General features: G+C 40.8%; 1 protein-coding gene across 2 annotated transcripts in view; it reads right to left on the bottom strand.

The window, feature by feature from the left end:
• Positions 1–14083, bottom strand: part of Snx27 (sorting nexin 27) — a 76485-nt gene that overhangs the window by 23342 nt on the left and 39060 nt on the right. For both annotated transcript variants that reach the window (NM_001110151.1, NM_152847.2), the window contains 4 exon segments: positions 285–363; positions 6875–6979; positions 11301–11365; positions 13870–14062. In NM_001110151.1, the coding sequence (NP_001103621.1) occupies positions 285–363; positions 6875–6979; positions 11301–11365; positions 13870–14062 (442 nt within the window).

Here is a 14083-nt window from a genome sequence, read left to right on the forward strand (position 1 = left end):
GAATCCAAGCATCCTAGCTTCTTTACAACACATTTATATCTGTGCATTAGGCCACTGACAGTTGGGAAGAAAAATAATAGAAAATGGCTGCTCCCAAGGATTCAAAGTTGCTACATACTGACAAAAGAAGAAAAGGGATGAATATTGATCAGAAATCCTTTGTAAGATCTGCCAGATCCTATGCTGAAGGCATAAGTGGGAGCTCTCCTCTCAGCAGTTTTTATCCAACAGTATAGGACTAAAACACCCACCCCCAAATATAGTAAACAGCTACTGGCACTTACCAAAGGAATGATTGATGACTTCAAATAAGGCAAAGTAGTTCACTGTTGTACTGTCCATGCCAACCTTTGCTGCAATAGCCTGAAGTTCAAACAGGATACAATTATTTCAGGAAAAGCAAGACCAGACAGTACTATGGGGGCAGGTACATGCATGAGCATGGAAAAGGAGACACTGCATCCTGGCTTCATAAAAACTCTCATGGCCCACAGTATTCTTAAGGTGCACATATGCACACACAGCACAAACCCAAATATAGCTGTCCACTCTCTTCCCTGAGCACCTCTCTCTTCTGATACAAGTTAGCAATAGTTCCTCCTTAGTGTCAAATTTCCTTTCTCAAATATGAACTAATTCCACAAAGATATTTTTAAAATATTTTTTACTAATGTGTATGTTGTGTCTGTGTGAATGATCCCATATATATTTGGATACCCACAGAGACCAGAAAAAGACAATGGATCATTTAGATAAACAACTTCAGCAAAGTGGCTGGGTATAAAATTAACTCAAATCAGTAAACTTCCTCTACTCAAAGGATAAACAGGCTGAGAAAGAAATTAGGGAAATGACACCCTTCACAATAGTCCCAAATAATATAAAATACCTCGGTGTGACTCTAACCAAGCAAGTGAAAGATCTGTATGACAAGAACTTCGAGTCTCTGAAGAAAGAAACTGAAGGTCTCAGAGGATGGAAAATACTCTGATGCTCATGGATTGGCAGGATTAATATAGTAAAAATGGCCATTTTACCAAAAGCAATCTACAGATTCAATGCAATTCCCATCAAAATTCCTACTCAATTCTTCATAGAGTTAGAAAGAGCAATTTGCAATTTCATTTGCAATAACAAAAAAACCCAAGATAGCGAAAACTATCCTCAACAATAAAAGGACTTCAGCGGGAATCACTATCCCTGACCTCAAGCAGTATTACAGAGCAATAGTCATAAAAACTGTATGGTATTGGTACAGAGACAGGCAGATAGATCAGTGGAACAGAACTGAAGACCCAGAAATGAACCCACACACCTATGGTCACTTGATCTTTGACAAAGGAGCTAAAACCATCCAATGGAAAAAAGATAGCATTTTCAGTAAATGGTGCTGGTTCAACTGGAGGTCAGCATGTAGAAGAATGCAAATCTATTCATTCTTACGACCTGTACAAAGCTTAAGGACCTTCACATCAAACCAGACACACTCAAACTAATAGAAGATAAAGTGGGGAAGAGTCTTGAACACATAGGCACTGGGGAAAATTTCCTGAACAAACCAGTAGCTTATGCTCTAAGATCAAGAATCAACAAATGGGACCTCATAAAACTGCAAAGTTTCTGTAAGGCAAAAGACACTGTCGTTAGGACAAAACAGCAACCAACAGATTGGGAAAAGATCTTTATCATTCTGGAAATCAGTCTGGAGGTTCCTCAGAAAATTGAACATTGCACTACCTGAGGACCCAGCTATACCTCTCTTGGGCATATACCCAAAAGATGCTCCAACATACAACAAAGACACATATGCTATGTTCATAGCAGCCTCATGTATAATAGCCAGCAGCTGGAAAGAACCCAGATGTCTTTCAACAGAGGAATGGATACAGAAAATGTGGTACATCTACACAATGGAGTGCTAGTCAGCTATCAAAAACAATGACTTCATGAAATTCATAGGCAAATGGATGGAACTGGAAAATATCATCCTGAGTGAGGTAGGTAACCCAATCACAGAAAAACACACATGGTATGCACTCACTGATAAGTGGATATTAGCCCAAAAGCTCAAATGACCAAAAATATAATCCACAGACTACATGAAGCTCAAGAAGGATGATCAAAGTGAGGATGCTTCATTCCTTCTTAAAAGTTGGAACAAAAATATTCATAGGAGGGCATATGGAGGCAAAGTTTGGAGTAGAGACTGAAGGAACGGCCATTCAGAGCCTGCCCAACATGGGTAGACAGCCCATATATATTTACACACACACACACACACACACACACACACACACACACACACATATACACACACACATACAGCCACCATAACTAGATAAGATGGATGAAGCTAAGAAGTGCATGCTGACAGGAACCAGATATAGATATCTCCTGAGAGACATAGCCAGAGCATGTCAAACACAGAGGCGAATGCTAGCAGCAAACAACTGAACTGAGAACGGGACCCCCATTGGAGGAATTAGAGAAAGGATTGAAAGAGCTGAAGGGGCTTGCAATCCCATAAGAACAACAATGCCAACCAACCAGAGCTCCCACACTATCCATGGACTGACCCATGGCTCCTGGTGCATATATAGCAGAGGATGGCCTTGTTGGGCATCAATGGAAGGAAAAGCCCTTTCCTGCCAAGGTTGGACTCCCATTGTAGGGGAATGTTGGGGGGATGGAAAGGGAGGGATGGATGGGGAGGGGAACACTCTTAGAGAAGAAGGGGAGAGGGATGGGATAGGGGCTTCTGTCTGGGAAACCAGGAAAAGGAATAGCATTGAAATGTAAATTTAAAAAAAATCCAATAAAAATTTAAAAAAAAAAGAAATATACTTGATAAGACAAGAATCAGCTCTCCTTCAATAATGTGTGTCCTAAGGATTAGACTAAGTGGTCAGGCTTAAAGGAACGTGCCTTTACACACTGAGTCACCTCGTACATGAGAACAAATTCTCTGCTCCCTAGTTTCACATATTCAGCTTACGTTTGCTACAGGCTATTAACACACAAGATCTCAACCTTTGATTATTTAATTATTTCTATTTTATGTGTATGAGTGTTTTGCCTGCATGTCTGTGTAACTGGTGCCCATGAAAGCCAGAAGATGCAGGTCCCCAAGAATGCTATTATGGACAGTTATAAACTGCCATGTGCATGCTGGGAATCAAAACCAGGTCCTCTGGAAGAGCAGTCAGCACTGTGGCTGCTGAGTCATCTCTCCAGACCCCTCAACCTTTGATTTCTCTTTATTTTAGAGACAGGGTCTCGCTATGTTGACTACTGGCTTTGAACTCCTAGACTCACGTGGTCCTCCTGCCTCAGCCTCCTAGCACCTGGAACTAGATCTGTGCATTTCTGTGCTTGATTCCTGAGCTTGAAGCACTGCTATTTCCTGTCAGAATTCACAAACGTTTTATTTTTCAGATGATCTATGTTCTTAAACTGAGAACATTGGTCACCTTGTTCTTAAGAATTACCATCACTGATATCTTCACGAAAGTAACAAACTGTTGACAATCAATCCTCTCTAGAAACTAAGGACTTCGTGTGTAAATAAATTAAAATTGAAATTTCGTACATGTAACAAAAAGAAGCACAAAGCAAAAAGCAGTAGTAACAAAATTAGTTTTTTATGAGCATTCCCAATATAAGCAAGGCATCACTAAATAGCTAAAAATCATTGAAGACTGAACCAAATACGACTGTATCGCTTCTTCCTATGTCTGCTCACATATCTAGCCTCAATTCCTGATATTGTATAGGAACTGGAAATTACAAGTATTTTAAATCACTATTCTCTACTGCACTGGACCAAAACTGGAATACGCTCAGGATTTACAAAATGGCTTCTAGCCACAAGACACAGTAGTAAGATGTGAGAAGGGAAGAGTATTAAACCGGCCTAGGTTCAGGCTGGACAGATAGATGACCCAGCAGATAAGAGAGCTCACTGCTCTCACAGAGGACACGAGTCTAGTTCCCAGCACCTACACTGAAACTCCAGTTTCATGATACCCAGTGCCCTCTCTGGTCTTTCCAGATAACTGTGTGCATTTATATACATATTCATAGGCACACATACATATAAAAATTAGACAACAAAATGCCTAGGTTTACCAAATGTTTCTAAAGAAACATTGAAGGAAGCAGAGAATAAAACATCTGAAAACTGTAAAAACAAACTTTGTGTAATTACCCACTACTGTAAGATTTTGAAGATGTTGGAATCCTACGTAAGTCAACTGCCATGGTACACTGTAGATGATCAAATGGAGAGTAGGCTTTCTCACTCGCTACAAATAAGCCTTTGTATGAGCAGTGACTGGATGACACACAGATCTGATCTGGATGTCATTTCTCACAAAGGAACCAAGACTAACTGGTGAAGGGTTATTCTAGATCTAGGGCAGAAAATGTTTAAAGAAAAGCTCAAGATTCACTGTAATTCTAAAATGCCTATAGAAGGTAATGATCACATCAAAAGTACATAGAAGCAGACATGAAGGAATGTCTTTTGGGCAAAGATGAAACATTTGAGCATCAATGAGATAATAACATGCGAGTGAACTGACTCAATCACATTTAATTAGAAATTTACCTGTACTAAAAATAAAATACTATAAGTTCTTGCACTGGACAACACTGGAATCAACTAAGACATTAATTCTTTTCCCTGAAAATTACCAATAAAGGAAATAACTAAATATCCATTCTGCCCCACAAACAGCTTTTCTCTAATCTGTTATTTTTCCAGGGAAAGTTACTTATAGAATTATAGCTGTGTAAGAAAAAAAAAGAGGGAGCGAGAACTGGAAGTCAGCACTTTGCAGCTTCTACAAACTGTTGATTAAGGCAACAATTACTGACCCTCTGTAGTGAAGAGACCAGGTACTCACCACCAAACTACTCGTGAATCACGTTATCACATATCACAACTAGACTGTGCAGTGCACACTGAGAAACAACATAGTATATTTTGTTACAGCCTCCTTATGAAGTATTTATATTTTGTATTAAAAAATAGAACTTGAATGTAATAGAGCCTCTAGAGCAAACTTGTATTCATAGAAAATGCAGGAACTAGAAGGACCTGATAAATGAGGAATCAAGAAGGTAAACTCAGAATGACCCAACGTCCACACGTGTGCACACAAAGCAGGGAAAGGATACGCTGTACAGTAAATGAGACATAAAACTACAGGGAGATGAGGAGCTGTTTAGATCCAGATTTAACAAACCAACTATACTATAAACTATCATTCTGATAACTGGAAAATTCTATGGAGTTAAAAGTAGTGTCCTTTTTAATATTTGATGATGACATGAGATACAGGATACATGCTTTAGATGGATGCTAAAGCATACACAGCTCTACACGGTGTTTGCTAAAAAAAAAAAACCAAACCAAACCAAAAACAAACAAACAAACAAACAACCTTAGAGGAAAAGGAAAAGCAGGTCATGGTGTAAGAGTGGCAAGGTCTTGATTGTTACTACATATGACCGATGGAGGAACTGGGGTACAGTTCAGTGGTAGAGTACTTCCCCTGACGCCCAAGGCTCTGGGTTCTATATCTCACATAATAAAAAAAGGGGGTTGGGGATTTAGCTCAGTGGTAGAGCGCTTGCCTAGGAAGCGCAAGGCCCTGGGTTCGGTCCCCAGCTCCGAAAAAAAGAACAAAAAAAAAAAAAAGTATATAGAGGAATTTATATTTGATTCTATTTTGATTTTATATGTTTTTAAAAAGTGTTTTACAGGGCTGGAAAAATAGCTCTGTGGCAGTCCAAGTGTGAGAAACAGTTCAGATCTCTCATTCCCACATAAATGCTGGGAGCTATACGAGCTACCTGTAATCCAAGCCCCCAGGGGGTCCCTAGCTCAAATTGGCTAGAGAGATCCTGCCTTAGTCTGTAAGGTGGAGAAGCAATCTAGGAAGACACCTAGTGACAACCTCTGGTTTCCACAAGCACGCACATACATGCATGTATATCTGAACACACATGTGTACCTCTATAGGCACACACACACACACACACACACACACACACACACACACACGAGGTTGTTTTTGTGTTTTTTTTAACAAGGGACTAGAAAGATAGTTTAGTGGGTGAGAGCACTTACTAACAAGCATGAGGAACTGAGTTTGAACACCCCCACCCCTGCAACCAAATAAAAAAGTGAGCATGGATCTCTATGCATTCAAGATCGTAACCCTAGCACCATTGAAGGTGAAGCCAGGAGGAGTGCTGAAGTGTGCTGGCCACAGCCTAGAGAGTCCATCTTAAAGGAGTGAGACAGAGAGTGATGGAGGACACCTAGTGTTTTGGAAGACATCAATGTAACCTTCAGTCTCCACAAATATGCACACAAGTGCCAACACACACACACACACACACACACACACACACACACACACACACTTTTTAAAAAAGTCTGGGTTTTTTTTTTTTTTTTTTTGTTTACAACAACAAAGGAGAAGGAAGAGTTAATTACAACCATTGCACTCTGGGGTATTTACTGCACTTAAAAAAAAAAAAAACCACGGCTGGGGATTTAGCTCAGTGGTAGAGCGCTTACCTAGGAAGCGCAAGGCCCTGGGTTCGGTCCCCAGCTCCGAAAAAAAGAACCAAAAAAAAAAAAAAAAAAAAAATCCCACAAGGTTTTGTTTTATACTCCTGAATACTCTAGTTTGCAGAATTCTTCCTTAGCCTCCCACGTGCTGAGATTACAAGCATACAAGCACATGCCAATATACCCAGTTCTCATACCGATTTCTTTTAAGAAGGACAAAGTTAACTTCACAGTAGCCATTTAATTTTTTTCTTAGCTTCATGTCACCCAATGTCAAGGTGACTTTACCTGGTACACTTGGTCTGTGGTGCTGTTCTTTTTAACTCTGACAGTAACAGTTGCTCCATCTGGTAATGCTACTCTCAGCTCCACATCAGACACACCATTGTAATTCTAAAGGAAGAGAAAGAAACAATTTGCAACTAGTAAGTCTTCATTCTCCTTGCTACATGCTAGTTAAATAATATCTAACATAAGAGACAGGAAGTAAATTCTAATAAAATGAGAAAAAAATGAAGTCTTAAAAGTTAATATATTTACAACTCATAGAAGCTGACTTTAGGTTTAGAAGTTATCCTTTAAAATGAACAGATATATTGCCACTTCAAAATAGAATCCTTTTGCAACAGTCTATGTGAAGCCCAGATGAGATTTCGGTCCACTCTTGTCACTCCATTCAGAACTCACAAAGGTGAGAAAAAGGAGACAGGAGATGTCTCAACACTGGTTGAATAATTAGGCAGCTAGATAGGCTAAAGGCACACACTGATGTCCTTGATATGATCAGACCATCTTGAAAATGCAAAATTGATGAGATGTAAATTGTGTCATGCCCAATATTCTAGCAAACACTATACAGTTCTTACTCTTACTTAATTAAAAATAAACAGAGTTGGGGATATAGCTCAGTGTGAGAATACTTGCCTGGAATGTTTAGGGCTCTAGCAAAACACACACAAACACACACACACACACACACACACACATACACACACACACACACACACACACACACACCATAAACCCATAAAAAAAACCCAAAACTACCTACAATCCTCATTGCTTTTGATGATAACGCATATTTCTTTTTTTTTACTTTTTAGATTTATTTTATGTGTCTGGGTGCTGCCCACATGTTTGTACGTGCACTGTGTGTGTGTGTGTGTCCAGTGCTCACAGAGATCAGGAAGACCTTGGGCAGATTAGCTGGGAGCCACCACTCACTTGCTGGGAATTGAACCCAGGTCTTCTACATGAGCAGCAAAGGCTCCTAAACTGCTGAGCCGTTTCCAGCCTCAACACATTTTTCTAATAGTTTATCTTTTGTCTTTTTGTTAAGTGTTTTTGAGATAAGGCGCACAATGAACTGAAGGCCATCCTTCTTCCTCCCTTGGTCTCTAGAATGCTGGGATTATAGGAGTGAACCACCATCCCCAACTTCTCATAGATTTTGGTCTACTAATTTTTATTACTGAAAAATAATCATCTAAGAATAAGTTAATTCTCACTGACCATTAAAAATATTACTACTCTTTGTTTTAAAGCACCCTAAGCATTACGATAGCTTCCTCCTTACCCACAGGGGTGAGAGTCCAGGAAAAGGGTTAGCACCTGCAGTAAGCAACTGACATGGACCCTGGCTGTACGTTTACAGTTTAAGGTTCTTGTGCAATTTTTCTGGGGGGTTGGTCTGTAATTTCATCGACAAAAGAGGCATTCCTATAGACTTCAGCAATCTTACCAGAATCCTTTTTCTTACTGTTACAAGGCTCCCTTGGTTGCTAATTAAACCACTCTCTTGCTTTGAAGGGTTAAGAGTTCCTTGAATACAGCAAGGGAGTGATGCCAGTGCAGGCAATGTGATGACTGACCAACCTACCATGTGACTATCAGACAGGTGGCATATACAGAGTAGACAAACCAGACAGACCACTAAGGTCCCCATGGGGTGGACATAAAGTTTTACTGTGGTACTCAGAATACCACACAATGTGAAGTTTACATAGTGTTCGTTTCTAAAAGACTGTATTTATCTGTTTAGTGCACAGCTGACCACAGAAACAAACTGTAGAAAGTAAAACCATGGGTAGAGAGAGGGCACTATTATACTTTATACCCTTAGCTACAAGAAACCTATAATCTAGTCAGAAAAGCAAGAGATAGGCATGAAGAATAACTGCTGGATGACAGTATTACATAGTCACCCTTCTATCCAATGAACACTTACTAAGCACCTCCACTGTGTGGGACACTGTGGTGAGGCTCTGGGATATAAAGATAATCGAGATTTAGCTCTTACCTACTGGTAGCTCACACACTCTTGTAAGCTAAAAATATAAAGTGACAAACTGCTTATATGTATAAAATTAGAAATGAGATGGCAATAAAATGATGACTGAGTTATACTAGCTGCAGAAGTTCTTTGTAAGATGAAAAATTAATGACTTGAGTCATCAGGGAAGACTTCAAAGAGGTGGGTCAGGAAAATGGCAGATTAGAAGCTGCCTCTGCGGGCTGGGAGATGGCTCAGTGGTTAAGAGCACTGACTGCTCTTCCAGAGGTCCTGAGTTCAAATCCCAGCAACCACATGGTGGCTGATAGCCATCTGTAATGGGGTCCGATGCCCTCTTCTGGTGTGTCTGAAGATAGCTACAGTGTTCTCATATACAAAATAAATAAATAAATTTTTAAAAAAAAAGAAGCTGCCTCTGCATAATAGTGAATGAGGAAAGTCAAAGTAACAAAGAATAGATTCCATTCCCAAGACAGACAGATAGACAGATAGACAGAGCATGAAGAACTGCAAAGGAGTTGACAAAGACAGCTGAAGAGTACAGAGAAATGGCCTTTGACCTGCTGTAAAGGATCAGTGATGGAAAAGACAGGCATGGGATGAAGTGAGGGCAGGTACCCTGAAGAGGACATAAGCTCAAGGGAAGGACACAATGGATTAAGGAAATCAATCAACAGTACTCCGGCCAATGAGAAGGCCAGTAGGTTGGTTCAGCTGATAAAGGCATTTGCACTAAACTTGATGTCCTTGATGAGTTTGGTGTGCAAACCCCCATGGTGGAAGGAAAGAACCAACTGTTTCCCAAGTTGTCTACCATGTTGTAAAATGCTGCACTGCATGTACAGAACACACATATAATAAATAATAAATGCTGAAAACGTATTCCAGAGGTTTGGAGATGTGGCACAGTGGTGGAACATTTGTTTGGCATGCATGAGTTTTGAGGTTTGAGTTGTAGCAACATAAAGGAAAATAAAAGTACCAAAATATTTGGACTAACAATACCTAAGACAATGGCAGGGAATGAGGTCAGAGAGATGGAGAGGGACCAGGTCATGACAGGCCTTCTGAGTGCCATGTAAGAGTTCAAACTGAATCCTGAAAACTGCAAAGTTTTAAACTTTTAAGTAGGGAAATGGCAGTAAAACAGAATGCCCTTCTAAGATGCTTAGCTATGAATGGAGAAATATGGTTACTAAGAGGAAGGGCGGAAATGTTTTTTTCTTTAGCATGCTTTTATTTAGAGACAGAGAAGCAAAGAGAAGTGGAGAAGGGGAGGGGAGAGAAAAAGAGGAGGGGGAAAGAAGAAAAGGAGAGAGGAGGGCAGCAAAGGGGAAGGGGAAAGAGGGAGAAAAGGGAAGAGAAGGGAAGGGAGAAGAGGGAAGGGGAGAGGAGAAAATTCCAGCATTTTCTCACAGCAGCAGAATTATGGCAATGATCTTTCCATTAGTCCTGCCACATACCCAACAGAAAAGACTCCTAAACCCAGTGCTCAGGGGCTTTGAGATCAGCCAGCCACTGTGTCACTTGTACATAATTTTATAGCATTCTAAGTAGAGTAAGTCACCATGTTTGTTGATGATCGGGATCCGACAGACAATGTAGAAATACTCATAACATTACCTCAGAAATACAGAGAGAGACCTGAATCTCAAGAAATAAAATTTACCAGCATGCAGGTCCAGAATAAACCACTGGGGCTGCTGTTTCGTCAGATGAAAAAATTACCTTTAAAATAACTTCAAAAGTAGCAAACAAAAGGAAGACTGACAGGTAGACATACAGAGGAACAGTACAATGAAGAGAAGTAAGTGCTTCTAGCTCCAGCCGAGAGGGGAACAGAAGACTCACAAGGAAAGCAAGTGGAGCAGGAGATCATCACATTCCAAATCAGACAGACTCTTGGGAAAGACATCACGCTTTCTCTCATTCGTGGAACATGGAAGGGAAAAGGAAGTTAACAGACAAGAGAAAGGGGATAATACAGAAGGAAAGAACGACTGCATCCAATTTTTCTCTCCTGTGCAGACTCTAGACTTGAATACATAAATACAAATGAGAGACCAAAGCCAGAGGGGTCCTTGGAACCAGGGAGGAGGCCAGAGGGAAGTGATGGGGACATAATGAGGAGGGAACGTGGACAAAATACAGTGATGTGTACATCTACACGTACACATGTGTGATTGAAAATACCAGGATGAGGGTTTATTTTATAGCAGAACTCAAAAAATAATTAAAACAAAAGGCAGAGAAAGTGAACCTGGCTCTAGGTGTTAAAGGGTAGATACCCATGGAAAGGAAATGGAGAAATCCACTCACTCGACAGAGCTGACTGTAATTCATCCCACAAACACTGTCTATATTTATTTTTCCACATAACAAGCTCAGCAAGACGGGATCAGGGAAGGGGCGTTCACCTACCTCATCAGATTCTGACAGGAACTCCTGCATGATGTCGCTCTCACCAATGACTCGGATGGAGCACACTGTAGAGAACAAAGGCAGTACCAAGCATCAGGCTCTAAATCAGGAATATAAAGGATGCATCGCAAAGTTTACATTTAAACCATCAGGGCAAAGCAGGTCATATCTATCCGCAATTCCAGTACTTCAGAAACTGAAGCAGGTTTGCTGCAAGTTCAAGGTCAGCTTGAATTTCAGAGTGATTCTAGACTAACCTGGGCTATACAGCAAAACATTGTATAAAAAGTAAGCCAAGCCTTGCAGTGGTGGCTCATGCTTTTAATCGCCACATTCAGGGGGCAGAGACAGGTAATCTCTGTAAGGTCGAGGCCAGCCTGGTCTACAGAGTTGAGTCCCAGGACAGCCAGGTCTACACGGAGAAACATCTTGGGATGTGGGGGTGGGAGGGAACATATAGAAAATTTTAAATTAGCAGCAGGCAATTATAACCTGATATATGTATCCTCAGTATATGAATCTTAAGGCCTGGTAGAAATTCATCTAAATATGGTATAGAACAGTGCAATAAAAGGAAATATAGGGGCTGGGGATTTAGCTCAGTGGTAGAGCGCTTACCTAGGAAGCGCAAGGCCCTGGGTTCGGTCCCCAGCTCCGAAAAAAAAAAAAACAAAAAAAAAGAACCAAAAAAAAAACAAACAAAAAAAAAGGAAATATAAAGATGTAGTTTGCTAAAAACGTTAAATATAGAGAAGTATCACACATCTAAGGTTCCAGTCTTGTGGGATCAATTGACATGTCAGAACACAGGAAAAAGAGGCAGCAGAAAGAAGAGAAAGGTCAGGTAAGCGTAAACCAAACATCAAATGAAACAGGAGGAAACCTTGCCGAGGAAGAGCAAGTCAGAGAATGATACCTAACATCACTTTGGAAAGGGGGTAGGTAACCAAAAATGTGAGCTCAACAGAGCATCTAACTTCCCCTTCAAATTGATCTACGGGAGACAGATAGAAGACAGAGACACAGAGAGCAAGACACAGGGCAAGTGTGACCAAAGGAAAGAGGGGAGGGAGGCAGGTAACTGAGTAACTGGCTATCTAAACTAGGGTAGCTCTCCACCCCAAGGATGGGAAAGTACATGGACAATTTCACTGCATTTCTAAAGTACCCCATCTAACATCCCCACGCCGCATTCAGAGGGCCAGTTTACTTCAGGAAAAGGTAAAATCAGGGGCCTCCATTACTGTCAGGAAATAGCTCTTCAGAAAGAAGGTTCACTGCCAATGTTAGTTGGGGTTTTGTTTGTTGTTTGTTTGTTTGTTTAAATTGAATTATGTCAATTAGTCTTTACACCGTTATTCTTTTAAACTAATATTCTAAAAAAAAAAAAAAAAACTTAGTGCATAGTGTGGTGATCGGAATGAGAATGGCTCCCATGGGCTTATGTATTTGAATGCTTCACTCCTAGTTGTTGAAACTGTCTGGTGGGGATGGGAAGTGTGGCCTTGTTGGAGGAAGAGTGGCACTGGGGGTGGGTCTTGAAATTTCTACAGTTTATACCAGGCCCAGTCTCTCTTATGGATGAGATGTAAGCTCTCAACTATGGGCTCCAGAACCTTTCCCGTCCGTCCGCCCACCCGCCCGCCCGCCTGCCTGCCTGCCTGCCTGCCACTGGGCTCCTGTCATGATGATGGTCACAGACTCATCCTCTGAAGCTGTAGCAAGCCCCCAATTAAATGCTTCTTTTCTAAGCTGCCTTGGTCATGGTGTCGTCCAAGCAATAGAAAGGTGACTAAGACACACAGTTAGCAAGTTATGTAGCTATGATATAATACACCAAGGCAGTGTCTGCCCACAACCACAACATTATTACTCAGATCTGTGCCTTTTTTTTTTTTTTTTTTTTTTTGCCTTTCTAGAGAAACAAATATTGCAGTACCACATCCATACAATCCTAAATTATCATTTGGAAGCTTTATTAGTTCTCCCTATTGAGAACCAGGAGACTTTAGATGGTCAACAGCTAAGCAAACCTATACAGGAACAGCTGTAAAGGAGTAAGGAATACAGGACACCCCGATGAAACAAGAATTATCAACACACCACAGCAATGCGTTTAAATGTAAATAAAACCCTATAAATAAAAGACCATGAAGGGCCACTAACAACTTCATTTTTCTGTTATGAGGTTCTCTGCAAGCTAGCAAAGTGGGGTTCTGTCACCATAGTGGACATTTCAGTCTTGCCTTCACGGCCCAGATCATTTAACACTTCTCATCAGAAACATGACTGCTGGAAACACAGCCATGCAATTTAGGAATTAGAATCTATACCCATTCAGCATAGTAAAGTTTAATGGACTGACTTACCTTTTAAACACTTTAAAACTTACATTTATTTATCCACCAGTTTGGGTGGGGCACACACCTACCACAGCAGATAAATGGCCATGAGAAGGACAGCCTGTGTGAGTTGCTTCCCTTCTAACTGTGGGTCCTGGGGTCTGAACTCAGGTCATTAGCTCTGGTGGCAAGTGCCTTTACCTACTAAGAATTGAAGCCTGGCTTACCCTTTTCTAGATATTCTTCCAACCCCCGACGCCGGGCATCTAACTGTTGCTCTGATAATGAGAATGGCCACTTTCCTGGAAGTCGAGGAAATGTAAAGTTGGCAAACTCTCTCTTCAGGTTTTGGTGCAGAATGGCAAACTCCCGGTACCGCTTAGAACACAGCTGCCTCCCGGCCATATAAACATTGTATACCTGGTGAGACAGAACAAAGAA

The sequence above is a fragment of the Rattus norvegicus genome, chromosome 2, assembly GCF_021556685.1.
Source record: "Rattus norvegicus strain SHRSP/BbbUtx chromosome 2, alternate assembly SHRSP_T2T, whole genome shotgun sequence".
NCBI lineage: Eukaryota > Metazoa > Chordata > Mammalia > Rodentia > Muridae > Rattus > Rattus norvegicus.